The sequence below is a fragment of the Talaromyces proteolyticus genome (genome assembly GCF_021365285.1).
Source record: "Talaromyces proteolyticus strain PMI_201 chromosome Unknown BGW36scaffold_1, whole genome shotgun sequence".
In the NCBI taxonomy this organism is placed as follows: Eukaryota; Fungi; Ascomycota; class Eurotiomycetes; order Eurotiales; family Trichocomaceae; genus Talaromyces; species Talaromyces proteolyticus.
The window spans coordinates 791,810-817,936 of NW_025764277.1; the positions used below are offsets into that span (position 1 = coordinate 791,810).

General features: G+C 48.6%; 6 protein-coding genes across 6 annotated transcripts; 2 read left to right on the forward strand and 4 right to left on the reverse strand.

Moving 5' to 3' along the window:
• Window positions 1–171: 171 nt before the first annotated feature.
• On the reverse strand, window positions 172–4,900 carry BGW36DRAFT_284435 (mediator complex subunit 13 C-terminal-domain-containing protein; the record flags this gene model as incomplete). The annotated part of the gene is made up of 4 exons (XM_046210236.1): window positions 172–803; window positions 855–4,418; window positions 4,498–4,798; window positions 4,859–4,900. 4 exons carry the CDS (start codon window positions 4,898–4,900, stop codon window positions 172–174), a joined length of 4,539 nt encoding a protein of 1,512 aa, XP_046077571.1.
• A 532-nt stretch (window positions 4,901–5,432) lies between these two features.
• On the forward strand, window positions 5,433–8,122 carry BGW36DRAFT_310322 (WD domain-containing protein). Its single transcript, XM_046212451.1, has 2 exons — window positions 5,433–5,725; window positions 5,788–8,122. Exons 1-2 carry the CDS (start codon window positions 5,509–5,511, stop codon window positions 7,734–7,736), a joined length of 2,166 nt encoding a protein of 721 aa, XP_046077572.1. The 5' UTR covers window positions 5,433–5,508; the 3' UTR covers window positions 7,737–8,122.
• Window positions 8,123–8,964: 842 nt separating this feature from the next.
• Window positions 8,965–12,032, reverse strand: BGW36DRAFT_284932 (putative autophagy protein Atg13; the record flags this gene model as incomplete). The annotated part of the gene is made up of 3 exons (XM_046210276.1): window positions 8,965–11,574; window positions 11,650–11,748; window positions 11,820–12,032. 3 exons carry the CDS (start codon window positions 12,030–12,032, stop codon window positions 8,965–8,967), a joined length of 2,922 nt encoding a protein of 973 aa, XP_046077573.1.
• A 2,767-nt stretch (window positions 12,033–14,799) lies between these two features.
• Window positions 14,800–19,726, forward strand: BGW36DRAFT_353386 (BTB domain and ankyrin repeat protein; the record flags this gene model as incomplete). The annotated part of the gene is made up of 3 exons (XM_046213430.1): window positions 14,800–17,878; window positions 17,939–18,056; window positions 18,106–19,726. The coding sequence occupies 3 exons, from the start codon at window positions 14,800–14,802 to the stop codon at window positions 19,724–19,726; spliced, it is 4,818 nt and encodes a 1,605-aa protein (XP_046077574.1).
• A 234-nt stretch (window positions 19,727–19,960) lies between these two features.
• On the reverse strand, window positions 19,961–22,940 carry BGW36DRAFT_366513 (uncharacterized protein). Its single transcript, XM_046214758.1, has one exon. The coding sequence runs from the start codon at window positions 22,443–22,445 to the stop codon at window positions 20,430–20,432; it is 2,016 nt and encodes a 671-aa protein (XP_046077575.1). The 5' UTR covers window positions 22,446–22,940; the 3' UTR covers window positions 19,961–20,429.
• Window positions 22,941–23,054: 114 nt separating this feature from the next.
• BGW36DRAFT_4548 (putative vacuolar sorting-associated protein) lies at window positions 23,055–26,118 on the reverse strand. The gene is made up of 5 exons (XM_046221908.1): window positions 25,664–26,118; window positions 25,467–25,599; window positions 25,134–25,415; window positions 24,306–25,077; window positions 23,055–24,253 (listed from the first exon to the last, which is right to left on the reverse strand). Exons 1-5 carry the CDS (start codon window positions 25,729–25,731, stop codon window positions 23,391–23,393), a joined length of 2,118 nt encoding a protein of 705 aa, XP_046077576.1. The 5' UTR covers window positions 25,732–26,118; the 3' UTR covers window positions 23,055–23,390.
• Window positions 26,119–26,127: the final 9 nt, after the last annotated feature.

The window sequence follows — 26,127 nt, forward strand, 5'->3', positions numbered from 1 at the left end:
GCTAAAATTCTATGGAATGATGTGAATGAATAAAGACAATGCTACAAATAAAAATGAACGATGTGGTATATCCAGCGCTGATGCAAGTTATGAATGACATGTACAAGCTTGAACTGAAATTACTGTCCATGATCTTGCCCTTAGAAACGCCGTTACCCGTGTAAACTTTCATTATAGAACATAACTTAGAAATTCTTGTCCCTTTACGGCCGTAGCGATATGCCACGGCAATGTATTATTCTGTACCGCAAATGTGCCCTTGGCTCGGGCAAGAGTCCCTAGATCTCGATAGCTGGCAAGAGCTTCCCTGAGCACAGCTTCATGTGTTCCAGGAGGCCTGGGTGTATGTACTAGATTGACTGACATTGTCGCAACACCTTGGCTGTCAATACCTCCTCTTCGACGTAGGAGATACCCACTGATCAGAGCGGGTTTGTATTCGGTCATGAACGCTGAATTGCTGAGACGATGGGAGAGAATGACTGCCCAGGACTCATCCTGTGCATCGATGAGGACCGTATCTGAATCAGGTTCTATAAGACCCGATACTTCCGTTGGCGTGGCCGCGGCAAAAGCTGCCTGGTTTCCACTGGCCGGAGTTCCGACCCCAAATTGGTCAGGTGAGGATACGCCCCCGTATGGAGTAGTTACTGGGGTTGATGATGAAGGGTTAATCATGTTGGCTTGAATTTGAGTCGTGGGAAGTTCCAAACGAATACCAGGTGCGACACTGACACTGAAAAGGGTCAATTCAACTGGAATAGCTTTGGATTGATTATATCGTTCGGCAAGCCCGGTCCATGCTAGTATATTCATTAGCTTAATTATGTTTCTCTCCCACACTTCAGACATACCTTCGATTTCTTCCTGGTCAATGGGCTCCGTTCTAACCAAGAAGATCTTTGACCTGGTTTGTGTTCGATCCATAATATCTTTGGTAGTTTCCCAGATTTCTTGTCGGACTTCGGATAGAATGCGATTGACATTTGAGCCTCGGACCCTCACACAATATGACATCAATATTTGACAAGACCCCGAGCTATCAGACCACGCAGCACTAATCCAACGCTGGTCAACGCTGCGCGAGACGGCCAAATGTAGGCATCGGCCCTCTTGAAAGGGGGAAATACGTTCGGATGTGACCTTAAAGTGGAGGTTTTTTGGAACATTATCTGCGAGAAGTACTGGCGGTGCATAGTTCGTAATTCTAGAGTTGGCAACTTTCGGCGGACATCGACTGTATACTTCCAGAGCCAAAGAAAGGCATTGCAATTGCGTGGGAACTGCTATCGATGTAGGTGAAGACACAAAACTCATCGGGACAATTTGCAGAACCAACTCATTCATCTGGCTTTTTGCATTATTTTTGTCAACATCACCGATGTATTTGTGTAAGAGATGTAGGAATGCGGAGCAAATATCAGCAAATGCTGCTCCATGTGTGAAGGGGTTGATGACGTAGATGACGAAATTTTCTCTGACGGAAGGCGCTTTTGACAAAGCAGATCCCAGACCTTCGCAAAGATTTTTTAACGCTTGCATTGTCCGCACGTACGACCCATCCCCTTTCGCAATATTCCACATCCCCATTCCATTTTCAAAAGCCTTGGACTTGTCTCCTCTGACGTGTTTACCCAAGTTGCAACTAGAGTAAAGAAGCCCCAGCCGTGTCACAAAAGTGTCGGCCCCTTCCGCTGAATAATGTGGATAAATGCAATACGAAGACACGTCTTTTTGCCCATTTGCAGGCTCTAGCCCAAAAGTTTCCCAAAATGAGATAGATGACGGAAGAACCTCTATGAAATCTCTCCCACGGTGAATACGTAGATGAGGAGGTGGTAGCCTCATTATTGAGCCCTTTATATCTTTGCGTTGTATGTTCATCCGAGATACAGACGTTTCCACAGAAGCTTGTATGTTATCGTGCATGGAAACGAGAGTTCTCAAGTCCAGTCTTTCACTGTCACCGAGAGTGGTATCGTCAAAGGAAGTATGGAGTGATACGGTATCATCCTCAAGGTCTGGAGCTGGCTTGCTGCCATCAATATTATGAGAAAGTGACGATTGAGTAAGCTGATCCACCATAAGCTGGGCCAATTGAACTTGGTCGTCTTTGCGGATTAAGACAGGAGAATATTGATTCTGTCTAATGGAGAAGCAACCCGCCAAGGACCAATCAGTGAACACGGAAAAGAAGTTCCCTAAGAACACAGAACTGTCTTCTTTTGCTAGCTGAGAGTCTATCTCAGAAGCGATGGATAGCCTCTCTAAGGAAGATGTTGTGGATCTTTCAGCCTCTGAAAGTGGGCGTTTTCGTTTCAAATTCGTCAGACGGATCGGCGACACCCCTCTCTCACCATCATCGTCACTACTATCGAAGCTTGTGTCACTACTGGAAACAGAAGCAGACCGCGGCAGAAATTGCATTGGAGGAGATTGATGGGCACCATTTGTTCTACCATCGTTAGGATATGTAAAGCGTTGCTTGCGGCCACGAGGAAACCCAACAGTGGGAATCTCGGGAGTTTCGGATGCGAAGCTCGCAGTCGGAGGTTTATCTTTCTGCGCTGTGAAGAAGAAATGACCGGAGTTGGCGTATTTTTGGTCAGACATAGTCAAACCTTGTTGAAAAGAAATTGAATTATATCGGCTAGGCTTTTTGTCGGGATCTACATCGACGTATTTGGTGTCTTTCTTTGCTCCTTCATTGCGTTCGTTCGTGTTTTTAGCTGAAAATAGAATTCTTTTGACTTCAACAGGACTAAGTGGAGGACTTATAGCTTGTTTTGAAAGACTCCATGCTTTCTCGTCCGAAGTAATATTTTGCGTTTGGTTCATTTGGTTCGTTTGATTCGTTTGATTCGTATCCACACTCAAGATAGCCTTTGGCTCATCATTACTTTGCGTATCTATGTTTATTGGTTGTGTAGCTATTTCGTCCTGTGTTTTTTCCCCAAAATTGTCTTCGGTGGGGCTCCGAGCTTCGGTAACTTCTGGTAGTGATTGCTGTCGTGTTTCCTGTACAGGTTCAACATCCGGTTTAGCGGGTTCGAAGTCATCAATCTCGGGATCATCAAAGAAGTTGAAATCAGCGTCTGTGATTCCTTTTGGTCCAAAATCTTTATCGTTTATATCACCGAATAAATCTTCATCGCCATGTGTATCGTAAAGGCCGGTTGCGACCCCCAATTCGTTCTTGAGCCCGGAGGCAGCATTGCCACCAAAGGCTTTGACCATCTGATCTCGTCTCGCAATTGAGCCATCCGCTGATATTTGCGACATACTCATTTCATGTCCATCGGCCCCAAAAGGATCAGAGGCAGCTTGATTCATTGCAGATGCAAGCGCACCATCGGGTGGGGTGGGGTACACGGTGCTCGCACTTTGTAAATCTGGATATTGAGCTACACGTGCAAGGCTTTCAATATGTTCTGAAAAATCAACCCTAGGCGTTGATAGGTCTTTAGTTTGAGGTATTTGTTGTAGGATTGAAGAGGCTGCTGCGGGCTTTCCTTGTCGAGTTCCAGCTGTCCCTAGCCAATTTTCGGCAAAATGCACAGGATCGTCAGATTCTGTCACGAGAAGATCAATTTCATCCACTAAAGTCGTAGATGCAGACTTGGCTCTCCGAAAGCAGTAGCTGGAAGGCCAGAGAATACGTTTAAGGGGCGATGATGACTGACTATCGTCCATCTGACGCAAGTAATCTGCCGCGAGTCGTGCATAGAACGGTTCTGATACTTCCACTTCGACCCATTGCTCTTCCTCCGGACACTTGACCGGCAAGCCAACATTGTTCATCCATTCTACTACAGAATCTTTCCAGAATCTTTGTTTAGTTTCTGTAATCTGACGGGAATTCGCATCGTTCTTCGTTTGTCTCGCGGCAAAAACAGTAGATTGTTCAGTATTAACAGTGATCAGCCGAGCAACCGTCCCATTCGGAGCAAGCCAAACATCCATATTTGGTCTCACATCAGTCAAGTTGACCTCCATGAGACCAGGGTCTCCAAGTCGTGAGATCCCATCTTGATAGACAGTATGTAAAGAAACGATGATCTTTCCGACTGGAGAAACTTCTATTCGGAGAGTAGTTAAAGCAGGAAGGGAATCCGCATCTTCATTGGCTATGTTCGGATCGTCGAAAAAGCTGCGATCAATAGACGTAAATAATGTCCGAGCACCTAAGGGTATTGCGTTAAATCGTCGAATAAGTTGCAAGCTAATTACACCTGCAACCGCAGAGACAAACGAGGCATATATCGCCACAGAATTGCTATGGGCATCGCCTGTTCTGGATCCATTTGGTGCTGTTCCAGGAGTTCTTGACTGATTGGAAGACCCCCCGGCTACCGAGGACGGGTCCGTAGATAGAGATCTGATGAGGTCAGCAGCAGTGATGCTACCCGAAGCCGAGACTGTTGATATGTTAGCGACAAAACCAAAATATATTGAAACCTTGAAAGAAATAAAAATAAAATAGGGGAAAAAAAATACCCTTAAGAAATGATCCTCCGATAGATAATTTGTCCTGCTCTTTCGAGTCCTTGTTAGTGGGGTCTTGAGTAAGAGGATGCAAACTTTCAAAACCCGGGGTCGAAGAAAAAACCCATAGACCAAGACGCCGAGGATAGCAGGACACCAAGCAGTTGAGGCTTCGAAGTTTAATCTCAAGATCTTTGAGCCTACTCAAAAGTTTGAGAATGTTGTAACCGTTAGTTGCGACTGTCTCGGAGGCTTGAGTGTTAATGCTAGTTTCCTCAGTGTAAATCCTCCAATATATTACAGAGAACCCATTCTACACAGTAGTTTAGTAACTCGTTATCGTATTATTGCTCACGCCTTAGAGGATACTCACAATGGCACTGATATTAGTGATGGCGTCACCAGGAAATTCCATCATCACAAGAATAACGGCTCTCCAGCCCGATAGCTAAGGCTGTTCACCAACGAAGTAGAAAATTCGAACTCTGCTTGTGTACACGGTTGCATTTCCAAGAACGCAGTCGATGGCACACATTGGAACATGAGGAGTACCATGAAAAAGTGGATGAAACAGGTACTTCTTTTGCGTTATATCAGAGGGGAGGTCAAGATCAAGAGTTTCCGCCGAGTGTCTCCATGTCGCAAGGACATCGGCTCGCGAAGAATTCAGATACAATCTCAGAGACAAGTCGCAAGAATACGTATTTGAGTAGACAGATCAGGAGAGCGAGATGCAGATCAACCAGGTCTGAAATGGGGCAGTTCTGGAACGTTTATGTCCAGCAGGTGCAATCAATTTACACTGAAGTTGCTCCGGGGCAGGAGACCGCGCGCCCAATCAGCACAACCGGGTTCCGATGGAGGGACCCCGTCACGTGGGGAAATCTTGGCATTTTTGGTTAAAGTTACGCCGTTTTTTTTTCCTGCTCCTCGTTATCTCCGAATCTGCTGATAATAAAAAACAACATTTTTTTCTAAGCTGTCTGACGAAATCCAGTGGGAGGAGGTCTGGGGCTTCACAAAATGAAGCTGTCTACCCAATCATCTGTGCCAGTCTATACAATCTCTGGCTCTTCCACAGCGCGACCACTTCCAGAATGGCTGGCAAGGCGGAGGAAGCGCAGTTTGAAGAACGACCCGGAATATGCGAACCGGGTCGAGCTGCTCCAAGATTTTGAATTCGAAGAAGCAAGCCAATGTATTCGCATCAGTGAGGACGGCGAGTGGGTCGTGAGTACAGGTATGCCAAATCCAGTCAATTTGGGTGAAAATTTTCAAGTGCTGAAAGTTTGCATAATATAGGCACGTACAAACCTCAAATTCACACTCATTATTTGCCGCATTTATCACTGTCTTTTGCACGGCATACAGTATCTCTCAATACAACTTTCCTCCTGCTATCTTCCGATTACTCGAAATCCCTCCATCTGCAGGCAGATCGATCGCTTGAGTTTCACACACCCCAAGGATGCCACTACACCATGAGGCTTCCCCGCTATGGTCGTGATCTCGTCTATGACAGGCAGTCGACCGAGGCTCTTATCCCTGCCGTCGGAGTCAACCAGGACGGAAGCGGAGAGGTCTTCCGCTTGAATTTAGAGGCCGGCCGATACATGCGCAGCTTTGAGGTTGACGTCGGCGGAGACGATTTCAATTCCACCGGTGGCGGTTCTCTTCAAGGTGGCGTAGATACAGGCGCAGTCAATACTGGAGCTATAGCTGAAGAAAGCCATAACCTTCTGGCTTTTGGCACCTCAATTGGCACAGTTGAATTGTGGGACTCGAGAGCCCGCGGCCGCGCAGGGATTTTGTTGCCACCGTCACAGTCACAGCCAGGAGAAATGCGCCATGAGGTTACCGCTTTGGAATTCCATAGGTCTGGCCTGACATTGGGAACGGGATCTTCGAATGGGCTTATACACTTGTACGATCTACGATCCCCCGTGCCGTATTTGAAGAAGGACCAGGGTTACAGCTACCCAATTCACACACTAAAGTTTCTCAACCCATCGTCCCGAACACGAGAGCAGACTATGGAGCCTAAGATTCTCTCTTCAGATAAGAGAATCATCAAGATCTGGGACCCGCGCAATGGCGCGCCGTGGACCTCGGTCGAGCCGGCTGTTGATATCAATTCTGTTGCGTGGTGTCAAGACAGTGGAATGATCTTGACGGCAAATGAAGGAAGGCAACAACACGCTTTTTTTATTCCTCAGCTTGGGCCCGCTCCGAAATGGTGCTCCTTCCTAGATAATATCGTGGAGGAAATGGCAGAGGATCCCAACGACCCTCAAGCCTTCACTGGAAGCCAGGCAACATCTGTCTACGATAATTACAAGTTCTTGACTATTCCTCAACTCCGCAGCTTGAACCTGGATCATTTGATCGGGAAAACAAACCTTCTACGACCATACATGCACGGTTATTTTGTTGCTCAACGACTTTATGAGGAGGCCCGGTTGATCACAAACCCCTACATCTGGGAAGAAGAGCGAGCCAAGAGAGTCAAAGAGAAAATTGACCAAGAACGAGAAAGCCGTATCCGTGGCAAAAAGAAAACAACAGTCAAAGTCAACCGTAAACTGGCCGAGAAACTCCTGGAGAAGCAAGAGAAAGCCGAACGACGCAACGCCAAACGTGTGCTTGAGCAAGGCGGTGACGAGAAGATGGACGATGCTATTCCTGAGCCTACTACTGCCGCTTCATCTGACAAGGGCTTGTTGGGTGATAGCCGTTTCCAGCAAATGTTCGAAGATGCAGAATTTGCCGTAGACGAGACCTCTCACGAATTCCAAATGCTCAACCCCAGCACGAATACTGGTGAGAGACCTGAACGAAAAGAACGTGGTCTGACAGCTGTCGAACAAGAAGCGGTCGATGAAGCACCCGGATCCAGCAGTGACGGGTCCGATAGCGATGATGAGGAGGAAAAACATTCGACCCGAGTTAAGAACCAGCAACCAACAGAGGCAATCTCGTATAAACGCAGCCGAAAGCCCTACACAAAAATGCAAGTATCGTCATCCACACGTGCAGGTCCCATCCGAGACCGATCCTTCGAGTCCCGCACGCAGAAAATGCGTACTAAAGACAAGACTATTCGGCGCAGTGCAGTCGGAGAAAAAGAAATGACGTTTACCCCGCAGGTGAAGTCGAAGGCCCGTACAAATCCGGAGCCAGCGCAAATGGACACCGGTTATAAGAGCAAGGCACGCCGAAGTGCATCGGGGAATACCTTCCGCCGAATGTGATATGTTACAAAGGAGTTCTCAATGAAACAAGGTAATACATTAGGAGTAAAGATGAAATTGCGATGATGCTTGAGTGCTATCCTGAATTCAATAGAGATATCAGAAGGCGCGACGTCATGTACGCCGTTGTGATTCGGAAAGCAATCGCATATCTCATCCACAGGCGACCCTTGTACAAAGATCCGTTCCAACTGATGGGTATATCAGCAACAAAACTTACGGATGACTGATACTTGATCTGAGTGTGAAAAGCACTTAAACTTCAACCTCGCAGAATCTTCGTACCGAGCTTAACACACCTATAAAATACGTCGGTTGATAGGAGACGAGTATTACATGTAATGATACCAGAAGAACCAAAAAGTTAGATAGTTTAAGATACCCGTTTAGATTCGTTAAATTCGTGTTGTTGAGATTCAAAAAACAATCTGACTCAACTATTCAGCATTGAGTAGAATAGCTCATGTAAAAAGTATTCAAATAAATATCTTGATACCTACCATCCAGCCTCCAGGTCGACTCCAGAACAGGAGAAAAAAAACCAAAACACCAAATCATCATGCTCTTCGAAAGAGGCAAGAAAACAAAATACGACAGTAAATAAGGTCCAAGAAGCGAAGATCGAACAGCATGAATGTCAGACACAATTCCAAACTTAACTAAAACACACACAAGTGAAAATAATGCTGTATACGCATGACACGTGAAAACTAGAAGAAGAGAACCATGCCAAATCAAAAAGGGTGGGAAAACCCGCGTTCCTTGAGAAGAGTGAAGAAGACGATGGATGCAAAATGAAACCGGACCAGCCGCCGGCCGAATTGCGAAGAACAGAAAAATGCAACAGAGAAAGCCAAATCAATAGTCTTCCAAATCGTAAACCTCTATGCAGGATGCGGCGTAATGCTCTTCGCCGAATGCATGCCTAGTCTATTGTGCAAGATGATAAAAAAACCCAAGTAGAGGCGAATGAACACGTACGCGTTAGTGTTAGAGCGTTTTATTTCATGAGTGTGGAATAAACGGGTGGAGAGAGTCGAAGAATGTCAACTGCGTTGATCGTAAAAGATTCGTGGAGTGGAGTGTTTATCCTATTCGCTACGTAACGGCGATGTGAGGCTGTCTCGTAGTGCTGAGATTGGGGATCACCAACGTGAATAGCAGATCAATGAAGCGCGAACTCGACCGAAGCAACTTGAAGATTTGCGTAGAACAGCAGTCGGAAACATCATTGCCAAGCATGGAAACCTGTTGTTCCAGGATTCCGTCGTCCACTACCACGCCTGGACCCTCCAGACGTAGCACTCGATTCACCACCCACGCTACCCCTTCTACCCTCTTCCAGGCTCCTTCTTGATGCGCCAAAATCACTCATTGTAAATAAGAGAGGCTCATCCTCTTCGTACGCCGTTGCGTGCTGTGCAGTCGAGCGTCCAGAGCCACTCCGATGGCCAGTTCCGCGTCGGATATCTGTAAAGGAATTTCCGCTGTTACTTCCACTGGCACTCGTATCACGTTCACGTTCGCGTTCACTTAAATGTGACGGTATCGCGCTTCCGCGGGAAAGGCTACCGGAGGCAGAACCATTCGATGGTGGCGCCCCAGAGGATCCTCGTCCCCGGCTATGAGACAAATGAGTCTGATACGGATGATTTGATGATGCAGCGCTAGCCCCATAGCCACCTCGCTGGGAACTAAAATCGCGTAGAGCATTGTTGTTAGCTTCGTCTGCAGGAGGTGCGGTTTCTGCATCTTGTTGACCGGTGCCGCCAGCACCTATATTCTCGTTATCTTGTTGGCGAAGTCGAGTGCTAAGACTCAGATTAGTTCGATCCTCCGCGCCTAACGAGACACTTCTCAATGCAAAAGGAAAGATTTCTTCCTCATCAGTGCCACCGCCAGTGCTAATTCGACGGTTTTGAGCAGCAGAACTCGAACGCCGGTAACTGGGGCCAAGGGGTCTAGGAGATTTAGGGATGTCAATTGCGTTAGCACCTGGGCGAGTGGAACGATGCGTTGTGTCGTAACTTGTACTCTCTTCAGGCTGAGAATCTTGTTCAGCGTCTGGTTGTCGTAGAGGAGAATCTCCCTCTCTGTCGTTATAGTTGACAATACTATTGGAACTTAGACGAGAGGGGATGGCAGGTGTATGGGGAGTATGTGGCGAAATAGGCTTCCCCGGAGATGAAGCGGTAGATATTGATGTACCGGCAACCATTGCGGGGACACTAGATAATTGTCGACTGGATGATGCTGATGATCGTTGGAGAAGGAGGGATGAGGACATGGAATCAGAAAGGGCAGCATTTGAATCTCGCATTCTCTGAAACCGAGTCAATGCAGCAGATGTCCTGCGAGTTGCAGCATCCACAGCCGCAGCTCTGACGGGATTCAGAAGATCTTTTCTCATGTCCAGCATCTTAAGGAAGTCGGATATATTCTCGTCGTCAGTATGCAGTGACTCCCCACTCGTGCCAGTTGGTTCTGCTAAGATACCCGATCCAGGCTGAGCACTTGATGATGTCGCACTTGCTTTCCCACTTGAGGTGTTGTCCTCGTCTATACGTGCGTTGCCACCAGATGACAGCCTGCCTCTTCGATGACTGAAGGAGCTGCTATATTTTGATGTTGGACCTGGCCGAGGTGAGCTAGACGCTGAAGATGATATTATTTGTTCTGCGGCAGATGCGCGGCCTGCAGAAGCTGGAACCGTAGGTGGAAGCATCGCCCTAGGATCGCTAGGATTCCCTGATGCAGTACGGGCCGTAGCTGCGCGCGGTGACGCACCAAGAGGTGGATCAACTAAAGATGGCGATGCGGATAATGGCGGAGCCTTGAAAGGATTGAATGACACCGAAGGACGTCTCGCCATGCTTGAGCTGCTTTCATTGGCTATTGCAGCAGTGCGACTTCCTGACCCGATTTTGGCAGCGGGGAGAAGCCTGGGGGGAGGGGATGCTGAAGACGGGGATGTGCCAACTAGATCTCGAGCAGCCCTCAAGGTTGATATAGGACTAGCGCCAGTTGTTGGCCCTACCTGGTGGAAGGTTGAGAGGCTACCATATGCCTGGCTACGATCAGGATTTTCCATGCCCTTCCTACGTACAGGCAGGGACCCTGGTTCTTGCGCAGCTAGTTTATTGGATTCTTCTGACGGCAACGAAGGCAGAAAATAAGTGTCATCAGCACCCATAAATCGCGAACTCAGGAGAGATTCCGAGTCATCAACTCTAAAATCAACATTTGAACGGTAGGTAACTTGAATCGAGAATGGACCAGCAGGTGAGTCTGTGGTACCAAAAGAGTAGGTTTCGACAACCTTTTCGTTTCCTGTTTGTAGGGGAAGAGTCAGGTTATCGAAACCTAACGTCTGATCTTCATCACGAGCTTCACGAATTCGATACTTGACTTCTAAGGCGGGGTTTGAACGCATAATACCAGCTCGTTTGACTATCTTCCAGGTTGGAAGGAATTTAGCATATGCGTGCAGGGACCGAAACAGGACGATACTCTTCTTGTAGACTGCCGGTAGAATTGCACTTAGATCAGGTGGTGGCCTTGTAACTGACTGGCCAAGCTCCACTCTCCATCTTTCTAGAACCACTTCCTTGGGCCTTGACTTGATTACCGTGTCTTGAGACGCAGCCAATGCCTCGAGCACATCCCAGCGCTTCCCATTGTTGTCAATGAGAACGAGGGTCTGGCTATTTGTCAACGACTTGGCATCTAGATATGTCTCAATGACCATTGGCAGCGGTCGATTATCGGTGGCATCGCAAGTTTTCCATTTCCTTATGCTCTCTCGGTATTCATCGGTCTCGTCAAGGTCGACATTGAACTAATTGATTGAACGAATATTAGCAAACGCTCGTTATATTACATTTGCCGGAACTTGGCAGTTCCGTAGACTTACCCAACGGTTGACTCTTGGGGTGTCAGACCCTTTGCTGAAGACGGGTGGAAGATCAGCTCGTGCTTGCAGAATGATTAAGGCAGCTTTTGTATGGTAATTCTGTTAAGGGCATTAGTATTGAGTAGCCACAGATGATATGGAAAAGGGGTTTGTATGTTCAGCAAACGTACGGATATGATCTGATTCAGCCTTGCCATGGCTTCCTTTCCAGGAGCCGCAGCCTCTGCGCCAGGGTCAATTCCGAGACCCCTCGTTGTGTCCAAGGCGGCCCCTGACGGCGGTCGGTCATCATCCTGGTCTCTTGGGACATCGTCCCTGGCTAGACCTGATAATCGTTGGCCTGGCTGTCTCGCCGGCATGGGCGATCGTGGATGCTGGTGCATTGTGGGTGTTCGCGTATCAGTGCCGCGGTCGATGAGCTCGTTCTCTCGTGGGAAACAGATGCGATAAGGCCCGTGGAGAGCAATATCAGCACCAGAGAGGGAGAAATAGGGATGCAAAAAGCTGTCAAGCGGAGCAAGAAGAGGTAGCGGGCGGGCAAGGGCTGGCCATGCTAACTCGAGGACCAGGGCTCCGACAAAAAGCAGCGATGCTAAAAAAGCCAAGGCGATGGAGCGGCACAGCAACCAAAAATGTTTCCGAGTAAGGCAGACAAGATGAAAATGCGCATTGTAGGTCAAACGGTCAACCAGGCAACAGTGCAGAGCGAGTATCAGTTGCAGATGGACTAAGGGCTTCTCCGCATTCGCAGCGGGTTAAACCCAGTCAATGGGGAACGGTGCCTCCTCACAGCGTGAGAAACGGCACAGTTCAGAAATCCATGATGGGAACGGAGGACTAATAGGGTCGAGGCTATGGGCAACAGTCAGCGAGATGCGGATGTTGCTAGTGGGCGCAGGCGGCAAGACCGAGATGAAGGGAAACATACCGCAGAAGCAGAAGGCTGTTGGGGACGGACTTGGGATGGATGCAGACAGACAGAGCACTGCGACCTGTGACGCACACACCCTGTGACTCGACGGGGGCCCAGGCGGTCAAGTGGCTGCGCGAGGCACTAATAAGCTGTGGGCAGGCGGGGATCCACTTGCCTGCTGAGCTTGAGCAATAGACAGGACTAGCGGCAGGCAATCAGCTGCGGCGCACGCAATGGCTGGGAGTGTATATATAGCAAGATGGATTGAGATGAACGGGGGGACAACAGGCGCAGGAGAGAGATGGATGAAGAAAGAGGAGCGAGAGACCGAGAGAGAGAGAGCGCGACATGGGAAGGAGGGCGAGAGGGCAAACTCTCTGGGCTTGTCGAGTGGGGAGCTGCAGGCGCCTAGTCCAAATGATTACAAGCGCTCGCCGTAACAGACGGTAAGCTCGAGGCGTTATCAGTTGGCGCGATCCTGTTTTAGGCTAAGCGGATGCGGTTCCGGGCAGCTTCTCTCGTATCCGACCAATCACAGCGGCCCAGACGCAGGCACCAAGGTCTGCCTCGTACTGTCAGAAATACCCGGTACTGTCACGGGTCGATCACTGCTCCTCATCACGCCTTAAGATGCGATTTCTGGCGGAGTGCGAGAATGACAGTACTCAGTTGTCAGATTAGCACCGGCTCTGAATTACTTAGTGACCTGGCCATCTATCATGTGCAAGTCGGTACCTTTCTCTCCACCAAAAGAGCCAGACGCTCACCACTGGAGTTGACTAGAAACATTCACTTGTGTGTATCCAGATAGGCCGTCTGAATGATCAGCATCCATGTCCACGGACGGAAGCATCAGCACCGCATAACAGATCGCAATGACTTCTACCACAACCTTCCTCTATGTCGTTTGGAGTATCGTGCATAGATGCCAACAGACCGTTGTGGATGGGCGACCTAGAACATGTGTCACTCGTTTGCAGTCAAGCAACTCGCTGATGCCGGCGTGTGCGATCCCAGTTGATGCGGCCTGCACACGACGATGGAGCACGCGAGTGGTCGCCTCGTTTGAAAACTGCCTGGACGCGCAAGAAATATCACCGTGGTCGTAATTCTCCATGAGATTCATCACTTCTACTAGCAGTCTAGCAACATACGGCGAATGGCCGATAAAGTTGTGTGCTAGACAACTCATGTTCTTAGCTGCATGACTCGGGGCAATTATCATCAGGGGCGTGTCTAAGAATAGCTAATCCATGAACTACCAGTCGTGAATATCCATAATAGCATCCATTGATAGCTATCTGTTTGTTGCAATTTGTAGCGTTGATAAATCGTGAAACAAGTCGACTCATCAGCGAGTATTCGTCGACAGTCACCGACAAGGTTTATGTGCATACGAATCTACAGTCGGGATCAACCCGATACAATTGCTTGAGCGAGTCACGCACCAAGCTGAATATAGTTCGTAATAATACGCCCCATTAACTTAAACATTACTTAAACTATTACTGACAGAATGGTGAACGACCGTCAGCAGTAATCATAATGATATAGAGCTGTCATGGCAATGGCAGAATCCGGATGCGAACCGAGCAGGTTCCAGTGATGACTGCGGTCCAGAGAAGCTCGCACGGGGCCAAGTCCCAGCGGCGGGGGTTTGCTGTGTGACCTTGAGCCATGGGCCCGACAATGCTCACAAAAGCACTGAGGATGAGTAAGAGGGAGCCTGTCGTTGAATCGCATGGAGGGGTGTGTCTGCGTTGATTGGCTGCCCGCTACCCCGATAACATCGTGCTTCCTGGAGCTGCCGAGCGCACAGCCGCGCGCAGTCAGTCATCATCTACAAAACCTGCCAGTACCCCGCGATATCACGCATTACTCGTCTTCGGCTTCATTGCTCGCCTTCCTTCCGATCTTCGTTTCCTATCAGTATTGACTCGAAACCTCGCGCATCGTGATACTGCCTCGATTGACTTGTCACCGTCCAGCCGATAGCTTATATCGCCACCCCACATTCCCAAATCGACCTCTTTAGGTTTCGCGTTTCTGACACCAAAGTAATCAGATACTGAGAGGACGACGCGTCGACATTCGTTCGCTTCATCTTTCCCCTTCTCCGCCATTCAGAAATCTTCCCCGGCCTGAAGAGCTCCTTTAAATACGCCGTGATCCTTTGTGATTACAGCGAGGACTCCGCTTCCCGGCTGACAAAAGATTTCTGATCGACTCGGTGACACATGAGTAGCACGCTTCTGAAATACTTTCTCCAGGATGATGTGGACAGTTTCAAGCGCTTGCTGGCAAACATTAGCAATGCGCCGACTGGCCAACGTTCGGCGGTAGGAAGCATCACCCCCAAGATCGAAAGTCCCAAGCTCGGCTCGTCCCCAAATCCTTCGTCGCGAAACAAGAAAACCGCCGGAGCCTCGCCAGGCGCATCGTCATTTTCTGACCGCAATACCACTGTACGAGGTCAACCGACATCATGGTCTCGAGCGCAAGTGAATGCCCGCGATCAGCAGGGACGAACCATCTTGCATCTTATATCCTCGTCTACCAAACCCACGGCGGTTGACTTTGCAAATGCTCTTCTGGAAACACCATTTGTCGATATATACGCGCAGGATTCAGAGAGTGGGTGGACAGCTCTACATAGAGCCCTATATGCCGGAAACGCCGCAGTTGCACAAGCTTTGATCGCGAGGGATGTACCAGATTTCAGTGCGCTGAATAACACGCAAAATCCCGGCAAAGCTTTGATAAAGATAAAAGATCGTGAGGGAAATAGCCCATTTGATGTTTTTGGTGCGACGATCGTTGGGCGTGATATCAAGCAAATCGTGTCTCTTGACGGGAAACCATTTCAAAAATTGACGACCGCAGCTGATGGTGATAGCGATGTTTCATCTACAAACAATTCTGCCTACGAGGGTGACGATGCTGAAGATGGAGTTTATTCAAGAGCAGTGTTGAAACCACGCATCAATCTGCTGGCCGACGAGGTTTTCACATTCGGTAGCAACAAAAATATGACTCTCGGCCTAGGAGACGAGGATGACCGGCAGTTCCCCGAAAGAATATCACTGGAACGTCCTCGTCATTTGCTTCAGCGCTTTTACCGCGAAAGAGAAGGACGCTTGCATAACCGAGAGTCGGAGACAGACACCAGTCAAGATAGTCCTCAAAGTGATCTTCCGACGCTCGTGGAAAGCAAACCGATCGTTTTTCAAGACATTTCTATGTCTAAGCTTCACACAGCAATATTGACAAATGACCCTGAGTCCAATTTATACATGTCTGGCTTCGGACCCGGAGGTCGTTTGGGCACTGGGGACGAGGCTACCAGATTCCATTTTGTGTGTATCGAAACTGGAGGGCTCGTTGGCAAGAAAGTCATATCTGTAGCCCTTGGTCAGGATCACTCTATTGCAATTTCGGAGCAAGGTGAGATTTTCACTTGGGGAAGTAATAAATACGGCCAATTGGGATATAACCTCCCACGAACGAGTAACAAGAACGACATCCCGATTCAAAGCACGCCGCGACAGATCTTCAATCCATTCAAGCGAGAAATCATTCTGGGAGCAGCCGCCTCCGCGATTCACTCCGTTGTGTTCAGCAATTCAGGTCTCTACACTTTTGGCAAAAACGAGGGACAACTTGGCTTGGTTGATTCTGATGCACGCTCGCTTGAAGTCCAAGTAACACCACGACGTGTCGGGGTGTCATTGTTTAGCTCGCCAATCCGCATGGTTTCAGCTATCGACAGAGCTACCGCAGTCCTTCTTGAAAGCAGTGAAGTATGGGTTTTCACACAATACGGTTATTCTAAAGTTGCATTCCCTCTTGATTTCAGTTCATATTTTATCAAGGAAAGCTTCCTTTCTACGAGGTATGGGGACGCAGTCAATAAGATTGTCAAAATCACCTCTGGTAGGAACACGATCTGTGCACTCTCTACTTTTGGTGAAGTGTACACTGTCCAAGTGAACAACAAATCTGAGAATACTTCAACCACCTCTTCAACTACAAACCCAGCCAAGATTCGGAATTCGTTAACGACTCCAGAACGTGTTTGGTCCGTGGGAAAGTCTCACATGGTCGCCGCAGATGTTGATGTCGGGCAGGATGGATCTATTATCATCTGCACAACCTCTGGATCGGCATGGAGAAAGGAGAAGAGAATTCAGATCAAGGAATCTAACTCAAAGGATTATAAATTCGTGCGAATTCCTGGTTTATCTAGAGTCACCGCGGTGAGAAGCAACGCTTTTGGTGCTTTTGCAGCTTCCCAAAGAGACTGCGACGTTACAAAGGAGCAGGTTACAATTTCTCCTTCCTCGTTATGGCACGACCTTCTCGAACTCCTGCCTTTCAAGTCTCTAGGGGGTAATCTGGAAGATGATATGACCGCCACTGGGTCCCAGGTCGCCAGGATTAAGGCCGCTATATTTTTTTCATCTGACATTGAAAGTGAAATCCGACCGATTGTTCAAGCGAGTTCGTTGAGCAAGTCAAGAGGCGTGGTCTGGGTCAAGAGTACTTTGTCCGATACGCGGGTTCCTTGTCATGAATTTGTTCTAGCATGTCGGAGCTCTATTTTGCGAACAGCATTGAGCGAGTTTCGACGAACGAAGTCCTTCTCGATGCCCGACTTCATGACAATTGAACTTGACCGCAACGGTGAAACTCAGATGACCTACCGAGGAGTGGATTTCCTCTCACTTCTAAACCTCGTGCTTTTTATATACACCGATGATGTGTTGGATATATGGCGCAATGTCAGACATGACTCGGTCAATGCGTATCGGTATCGACAGGTACGAACTGAGGTTATGCGTATTGCTACCCATTTGGAAATCAAGTCCCTTGAACGAGCAGCCCGGGTGATGGTCGAACCCGCTCAGACGTTAAATCTTGATATTAGGACAGCATTCGTTGATCCCCGCTTTTTTGAGAGCAGCGATGTTGCGATTCAACTGAAGGACGCGACAGTTCGCGCACACAGCGAGTTGCTTTGCCAAAGATGTCCTTTCTTCGATGGCCTTTTCCATGGTCGTTCTAGCGGAAGATGGCTCGATTCCAGACGAAATGAAGATATTATTTCCGTGGATCTCAAGGATATGGATTCCCATACGTTTGAATTTGTCCTTCGCTACTTATATGGAGATGAGGAAGAGGAGCAGCTTTTTGCCGATGTCAGGGGTGTCCCCCTTGATGATTTTATTGATTTGGTCCTAGACGTCATGTTTTCCGCAAACGAGCTTATGATTGATCGACTATCTGAGATTTGTCAGAAAATGCTTGGTCAATTCGGTACGTTCGGACCCTCCGTTTATTAATCCCTATGAGTGTTTTTATTGACTGAGCTCTTAGTAAATACTCGCAATGTTTGTCATTTACTGAACGCAGTTGCACCCTGCACTGTGACTGAATTCAAGGAAGCCGCTCTAGAGTATATTTGTCTTAACCTTGAAACCATGCTAGAAAATAGGTGAGTACAATAGCCTAATATCACACATCTTGATTCTAACATATTCAAGGCTCCTCGGCGATCTGGAAGTGGATTTGATGGATGAGCTCGACTCAGTCTGCCAAGAAAATCAACTCGCTCGGTACCCTGTGTCTCGCGGTCGAAACTCGGAGCAATTCATGTTCGAGAAGTACCCGGAATTAATCACTCTTGTTCAAATTGACCGGCAAAGGAGAATCGACTCCATGAGACTCAGCTCGCGACGTGACCAGGACGAGCTGTATGATAAGATACGAATAGGTGGATTTGATAAGGCTACCCCATCACCATCTGCTCGCAAAATCAAGGCTCTTCAGTCTAACGAAAATAAGTCACTAACAAGCACTCCACTACTCAAAGCTAGGCAGTCTACTGGTGACTTGATGTTTCAAATGGACGACGAAAGCGCAACGTCTCCAGTTCCACTTCGAAAGGGCAAGATGTCCATGACTACAGCGATTCCAGATGATCTGGGTGAAATACCTCAGGCTACCATTCCTTCCCTGTCCCTGAGCCACGGCGAGTCCTTTGGTGATCCCAACAGCCTAGATGATAGAATTGGGTCAATTGAGAGCGGCGAAGTCGCAAGTTTCTTGGAATCTCCTAGCCCATTAGCGTCGAAGCTGCATGCAGGCTCTCCTAGTCCATCAACACCTCGCGGAGTACCATGGGGTTCTCCTGTGGTATCTGGCAATAAGCGTGATCTCAAAGGTATCATGGTAGAAACCTCGCAGTCACGCATTTCAAATCTTACGCTGGGCATGTCAAACCGCGCAAACAACCAATCAGGCAGCAGCTTCTCTCAAAAGATGTCTCAACGAGAACGGAAAAAGCTCCAGCAAATACAGGCCCAAGAAACCCTAGCTGCACAGCAGCGCGAAAGTGATGCTCGGCAGTCCCCATGGCAGCCAGTTCCCAAGAAACCTACCCAGGATCTCAAAGACAACTTACCCGAGCCAACCGCTCAGAGAGCCCAAGTTAAAATCACCCAGCGGCCATCCATGACCCTTCGGCAAACTGTGTCAGGGGCACCATCTCCACGTCCAACGCCTAGCCCTGGTCTATCGTCAATAATGTCCTCGTCAAACAAAAACGAAGGTCGAAGCTTCTCTCAACCCGCTCTACCCCCTTCTTCCACAGCAACGTCAGCAGGAGGAAAGCCCAGCCCAGGTCCAAGCAAACCCAAGCCAACTCCCATCAATTCATCACCATCTCCGGCTCAGCCGATCATCCAATCCATTCGCCACACCCCTCGCCCAGGAAGATCCGTATCCGGCGGTGGTCTATCCTCATCCAATGACCAATCAGCCTCCCTCGCATCCATTCTATTACAACAACAGGCCGAAAAGGATGAGATTCACGAGGCGGCAACCGCGAAACACAACCTGCAGGATATCCAAGCGGAGCAAGAGTTTCAGGAGTGGTGGGACAAGGAAAGTAGACGTGTTATGGAAGAAGAGGCCAGAGCAGCAGCTATTGCAGCTGGGCGTGAACCTAGCAGTAGTAATAATAACAAAGGTCGACAGCGACGCAAGAATCGTGGAGGAGAGCAGCAGCAGCAATCAAGCAAAAAAGCCCAAACTCAGACACCTCGCGGAGACGAAAAAGGTCGGAATCATCGCCGACCCAAAAAGACACAGAACTCTGTTTAACGAACACAAGCCCTCAACTCACTCTCTATAATAGGTCTCCACACCTATTATCTGTTTTCACTGTATTTATTTTATTTTGGAGTGTGGGATACATAATAAGTTGTCATGTTTGTGTTCTTAGTTGTATGATACCTTTATTTTCACAGTTATTTTTATTATTAGACATTGGACGAAAGCACACGCATTAGAGCAACAATACAGTTAGAGTTTGTTTCTTGGATACATAAATTTTGACATTGAAAGAAGTATGTATTAAGTGTCCTAATGTAAAATAAGAAGCTAAAAAAGATACTGGGAATCACCTATCTACTTATACAAAGAGCATCATGCAGAGTATAACACAATTGGACAAAAGCTGAGAAGTAAGGAAGGTCAAAAGTGGGAGGGGGGACTCCTCCCATTAAACAAGTAAAAAGAAGACAACGAATATATATGTATCAACGCCGTTTGTATGTTATGCAAAAAAGCCGCGGCAAAACTGTCCAAATTCCGAATCTGTTCAGGCAGGAGACGAAGATAGTAGGGAGGTGATGGTTGTAGAGGTTATAATGCAAGGTGGAATTGTATCAAAATAGGGCCAAATATCTGCCCTAAGGAATGCCAGAGGAGGAGGATGAGTGACAAAATACTGTCTTGGAGGCCCGAAAGATAGACTTCTAATCCCAAGAACAATGATATGCAACACAAAACCTCGTTACCCAGGCTATCCCGGGCTGGCGGTTTCTCCACGGCTTTCCCACATTCGACGAAGAAGCATTTCCTGTTCTGAAGCAAAGTAGCCGTCGCTATCTCTGTCGACAGAATCCCCGTCTGAATTTCTGTTCATAGAAGTCGAAATGATATGTTGAACAGGACGTTGGTTATCAGACTGATGCTCAACGTCTAGACGGTCAGCTGCCTCTGCTGGGTCGCCAATGTTGACCACATCATCATGCTCCTGGAAATACACACGACCTGGTTTCGCTGTCGTTGGTCGACTATTCGACTGGGCGCCAGCATCAGCATCTACATGAGCAGCTCGCGAGCGTTTGTTGCGTGGTGTTTGTAAGAATTTTCCATTTGTCAATGATGGCGCAGATTTTACACTTTTCCCCGCTAAACCGGACTTCGAAGTTGGTCGACCAATCTCATTGCCAAGCCTCTGTATTCGGCTGAAGCTGTTTTTGGTGGGGTTTTGGAAGCGTCGAACAACATTTATCTCCGAAGCTGTTTTCTCGTAGACCTTGCGAATATGCTTAGCTTCACTATCGTGAGCTGTCCCTACTCTAACACTTCCATTCACGGTACCTCGTCCGTTATCGTATTGCCCACCTCTTGAATGTGATGCTGCCATAAATACAGGATCAATAGTGGATGGAGGCAAAGCTGGCGATCCATGCGAATCTGGAGGCGATGTAGTCAAAGTAGCTGTACGTTGGAGCCACAATTTCTGCTGAGTCCGGGACGGTGGACCCTCGCCGGGAGGTCGGGGTCGAGGGGATGTAGCCTTGGCTTTCTTTAACGAAGCGTGACCAGGTGATGGTGGTGTTTGTGGATGGTAGTGTGGAAGGAAAGACGACGGCGTATTGGGATCGGAATCCGTTCGAGACGTGGCATGTGCTCTAGCTTTACTATTTTCAATGAAACGAGACACACCACCTTCGATCGATGAGGATGTGCCTTGAGGGGTAGCTTGAGTTTCGAGGGTGAGTGGCGTCGGGGGGGCCTGCCGTGATCCAACATGGCTGGAACTTAGATTCGTTAGCGACGCATTTCGACGGGCTGCATCAACCGCTGTGGCGGTGCCCATTGCTGATATAGAAGACATTGCTGGCGGGGCCTTGGATGTCCGAGACGAGCTCAGTAAACGATTCGCTATGCCGTCTGATTCCTGAGTGTGTATATGGTGTTCCTGATCGTTCGAAGAAACCGAGGACCGTTGCTCGGTTTCTGAATCCTCATCATCAGTGGCCTCGGCGTCTTGAGGTAGAGTACTGATGATCGACTCCGGTAAACTTCTCGATTGTGGTACTTGGGGATATGGGCGCTTCACAAATGTTAGAGGATCTACTAGAACCTGACTGTTTTCAGCGCTATCTTTGGCAGATGGCGCAACAGAGCCACGTCGTGTGCTTTCTGGAGATTGTGTACTATCCTCCCACTCTGCTTCGGAGTCCGAGTCCCCAGCCAGTTCAAAGCCTACTGACTTCTTGGGCCGTCCCTTCGCTGAATGAGGCCGTTCTGTCACGAGCGATTTCTTGCCGAGAATAGCAGATGTATTGCGATGGAGTGCAGGGGTTGAGTAGTTCTTTCGTATCGAGGCAGTGTTTGCTTTGTGATCGCCTAGAGACGCATTTGTGTCCTCCCAGCGGATATGTGCACCTGAGCTTCGTGGACTTTCAGCTGGTGTCACAGGAGCGGACTTTTTACGCTGATGGTGACGAGCGCCTGTGCCGATCATCGAACTTTCGGTGAGCAGCTGCGCATTTTGGGTACTATGCAGCCTCTGCAGCTTATTCAGGTTCTTACCAAATGATGGGTTACGTCCGTGTGAGCGATGACCACCTACAACATGGGCGCGAGCTTTGTGGGTGGCGGGCGCCTTGGATTCGGTCGCATCCGTCGTAGTATTGGCTGAGGACGTGCGTGTCGAAACGATCGCGTGGGAGGAAACGGAACGGCGGCCCAGGGCAGGGCGTTTGCCTGGGGACGTAACAGTATTGTTGCTGGCTGGTGACATGCCGCCTCAAGAAAAAGAAAGGAAAAAGGAAGGCGAATGGGGGGGATAATCCGATCCAGGAAGTCGTTCAAAGTGCGATCGAGGATCGGAGCTTAACGACACAGAGAGGCTGCGGTCGCGAGCAGCATGTAACCCTTATTCTTGCCGCCTTTGAACTAGGGAGCCTGGGCTGTTCGACGTGAGTAACAGCGGGGTTAGTCGGCAGATGCAGTGCTAAATTCTGAGTGCTGATGATTTGATTGCACAGGGTTTCGCTTTGCTGCAAGATATAAAGACGGCGCAAGGCAATTGGTGGCCGGCCTTGACCGATGTGGCTGGACTTTTACTGCATCTGCGTCCCCTGTATTACCATTCGCGGAATTGCAGCCTAGCCGGATCCGTGCCCTCGACCTCAACCTCGAGTTCACGTCAGAAATTGTGTATAGTGCTTGAAAATGATGGGAGAAGAAGAAGTACTGAGTATCTGTGGTGGTTGTTAGAATAGCATGGGGGATGGAAGTGTCGCAGGATGTGGGGGGGTGGCATAATGATTCATGTCACCGCCTTGGCCTAGAACCCTGCGTCTACTACGAGCCATTACTATAATTAATATCCCAGGATCAATCGTAACTCATGGGTTTGAATGCTGAAATTGCTATGACTAGGAGGGAATGGAATATTCTATGACATTTAAGCCGTAAATCGAGGTAAATCGAGGTAAATCGCTACCACCGTACTGTACATAAATCGTATCCCTTCCCCAGCGTGCCAAGTGACGCAAAGGCATGGGATCAGAAAACTTTGGGATCCGACAGCGCTATTTCGCGACATACCAATACACTACAGATGCTGATCGGTATCATAACATTTTGAAGAGATAGAATATCGGGAAGGAGAAAATAGAATAGGGAATCCAATCTGAGAAAACCAATGAGACGGCGCCAGCAGATAGCAAGCAGTTGATAATCAGAGATCTATTAAACTTTCCTCAACTATCGGTTTGGAAGGAGCAGGATCTTGTATCTGTGGGTGCGAGGGATACGCGGCTGCGATCTGTGCTGGTGGATAGCCTGGATATGGGCCAGCCGAAGGGACGTATGGTGGTTGTTGAGAATAAGGATGCGGGGGCTGCTGTGGTGGCGGCAGGTATTGTGCCTCAGGACTAGCTTGATAAGTTGAAGCAGCTTCCTGAGAGTGGTAACCGGCCTGTTGATGTTCACCTGGCGACACGAACTGTTGCGGAGTAGCATATGGGCCTGGTGTAGCCGCCGACTGTTGATATTGAGAGTCCTGCCTCCTAATTGGAGTTTGATATGACGGTTCGTTTTCTCTGGCTTGGGTAGGCTCTTGAGGGCCGGGTACTTGACCTGGATAGGCGCCTCCTGCCCCTCCGGGTGTGTTATACTGACCTCCATATGAAACAGAGTCCGCTACTGATGGTGGTCGGTGGGCTTGGGAGCTATGTTGATTCCAAGGTTGATTCGGCGCGTCCCCAGCGCTGGCGTTAAGCGCTGGATATGGACTAGGGCTTCCTACCCCGGGAGTTGGAGTAGCTGTACCATAACTCGTTCCTGTACGCTGGGGTTGGATATTTGGGTTGAATTGATCTGGAATATTGTTGGATAGGTAAAAGTTCTCTGCTCCACCTCTTGTCTCTGGTGGATTCTGACCGAACGGTTGATAATTATTATATGGTTGTCTACCTGGAGGTACCGACCCGTAGGGCCCAATGTTATGCTGCGAATATGTACTTGACAGACGTTCCTCAAGCATTCGATCATAATATCGCACTACTGAAGACAGCTTTGCGTGAAGATCAAGAAGGGCATCTATATTGGACGTTAATACTGCTCGATTGGTGTGATTAAAGGTAGGTCTTACCATGCTTGCTCATCGTTTCGCCATAAGTGCGCGCCAGTTTCGGTCGTAGAGCTCCTATACTGTCATAGAGTTCCTGAATCTGCGGTTCGCGTAGAATTGTGCCAGGGGGTTGATGTTGGAGACGGTCAACGAGGGTTGCAAACAAATTAATGTTTTCAGCTTCGACAGGGCTAAGTTCGTATGGATTCTTGGGCAAGATGGTCACATCTAGAGCACCGCCAGAAGGCACTTCAACTTCAGCAGAGCTCTTCAAAGCTGCCGTATGTTTCTGCTTCTGTTCTTCCATATCCCTCAGCGACGCTTCAATGGCCGCTTTTAAATCGGCGTCTTCCTCCTCGGCCGTGTTCGGAGTTGGTTTTGTGCTATGAGGAACTGGAGGTTGAGTAGGCTGCGGGGTGTAGCCAGAGCCACCACGTCCCTCTGCCTCTTCTAAACTTAATTCCAGTGCTCTGCGCAAGTCGTCATCAAAACTCGAATCAATCCGAGCTCCTCGTGGTTCCATAGATGTGGCGGATTTGGTAATGGAATTGTTCTTAAAAGCGGTGCGTTCCGAAAGACCTGTTGACGGGAAGTTCTTGGATGTAAGTTTGGCGTAGCACCCATCGTCAACTCGCACTGGCTGCAGGATCCCAAGATGTGGTAAAGGTAGAGTCTTGCTAGAGCATTGTGCATCGAAGACATTACCACAATTGCGGCAGTGGTGCTTTCGATTTGTAAAGGTGAAGGCTGTTCTACAGCGCATACAGACGTCGGAATCAATCCACTCCGGGGGCTACATCCCTAAATCAGAGCCTGGACACTCAAAAAATTATGGGGATAGACACTCACCGCACTACTATCAAGCATGCTGCTCGCAATCTCTGTTTTTGGTGGAAATTGAAATCCCTCACTTTGTAGCCTCCGGTAAGTCTCGCCAAGATGTATCAGCTCAAGTCTCCCTTGAGCTGCCAGCGCCCAGCTTTGGATCAATTCCAGCATCTTCTGTTTGACCTCGTAATTCAGCGAAACGCCTTCCGACTTCAATAGCGACACCAAGTTATCCATGAATTCGCGAGATGCAATCTCAGCAAGAAAATGAGATCCGCCATTTTTGACACATGTATCTGTCAGCTGAAAAGATCGTCAGTTACACAGCTATCAACCAAGCACGAAGGTGCGAACCTTTAAGGTGGCAAGTTGTATATTCGGGTTTTTGTTCTCGAGTCGACGTTTCAAAGACCTCATCGCATCTCGTGGCTGCACGCTTTTTGAACGAATGAGATCGGAGATCTCTAAGTTTAAGGCGATGTCCTCCCTAGAGCGCGCATACGGGTTAACATCAACATACATGACAGCCCAGCATGAACAAGCGGACTTACAGAGAGGAAGCGGTGGCCTTCTCGATTTGCTCATCGAGCGGGGAGGTAGATGAGAACCAGCCCGCCATGGTGACGGAGGCCGATTATTGCTCCGAGAGATATCTTCAGTGATCAACGAGGATGTTGTTGTGTGTGGCGGCAGCAAGGTAGGAGCTCCGTAAACCAATGACGTTATTCAAGAACGGCACAAGGCGGTACAGGAGTAGCAGGTACGTGGAGGTGAGAGGTTTCGAGCATCCAAAGAAGTCAGAATAGAGGTCGAAGCGGTATGGAGTCGGGACTGTTCAGCGTGAAACACAGCTGTGGTGTGTATATTCTGCCGCCTGGTTGAGCAGTGCCTTTGCTGGAGTGGAGTGGAGTGGAGATGGTGATGGCAATGTCCGTTGTCCACAGTACGTAAGTTACTTAGCTTAACGAGTGACTAGTAAGTACTGGCTGACGCAGGCCAATCAGGCACCAACCGC

Bases quoted from the DNA above. Each gene is read 5' to 3' on its own strand.
- BGW36DRAFT_310322 (XM_046212451.1), top strand. From the start codon at position 5,509: ATGAAGCTGTCTACCCAATCATCTGTGCCAGTCTATACAATCTCTGGC. The intron at 5,726-5,787 runs GTATGCCAAATC...TGCATAATATAG, and splicing joins CGAGTGGGTCGTGAGTACAG to GCACGTACAAACCTCAAATT.
- BGW36DRAFT_366513 (XM_046214758.1), bottom strand. From the start codon at position 22,445: ATGTCACCAGCCAGCAACAATACTGTTACGTCCCCAGGCAAACGCCCT.
- BGW36DRAFT_4548 (XM_046221908.1), bottom strand. From the start codon at position 25,731: ATGGCGGGCTGGTTCTCATCTACCTCCCCGCTCGATGAGCAAATCGAG. The intron at 25,600-25,663 runs GTAAGTCCGCTT...TGCGCGCTCTAG, and splicing joins AAGGCCACCGCTTCCTCTCT to GGAGGACATCGCCTTAAACT. The intron at 25,078-25,133 runs GTGAGTGTCTAT...TTAGGGATGTAG, and splicing joins GCATGCTTGATAGTAGTGCG to CCCCCGGAGTGGATTGATTC.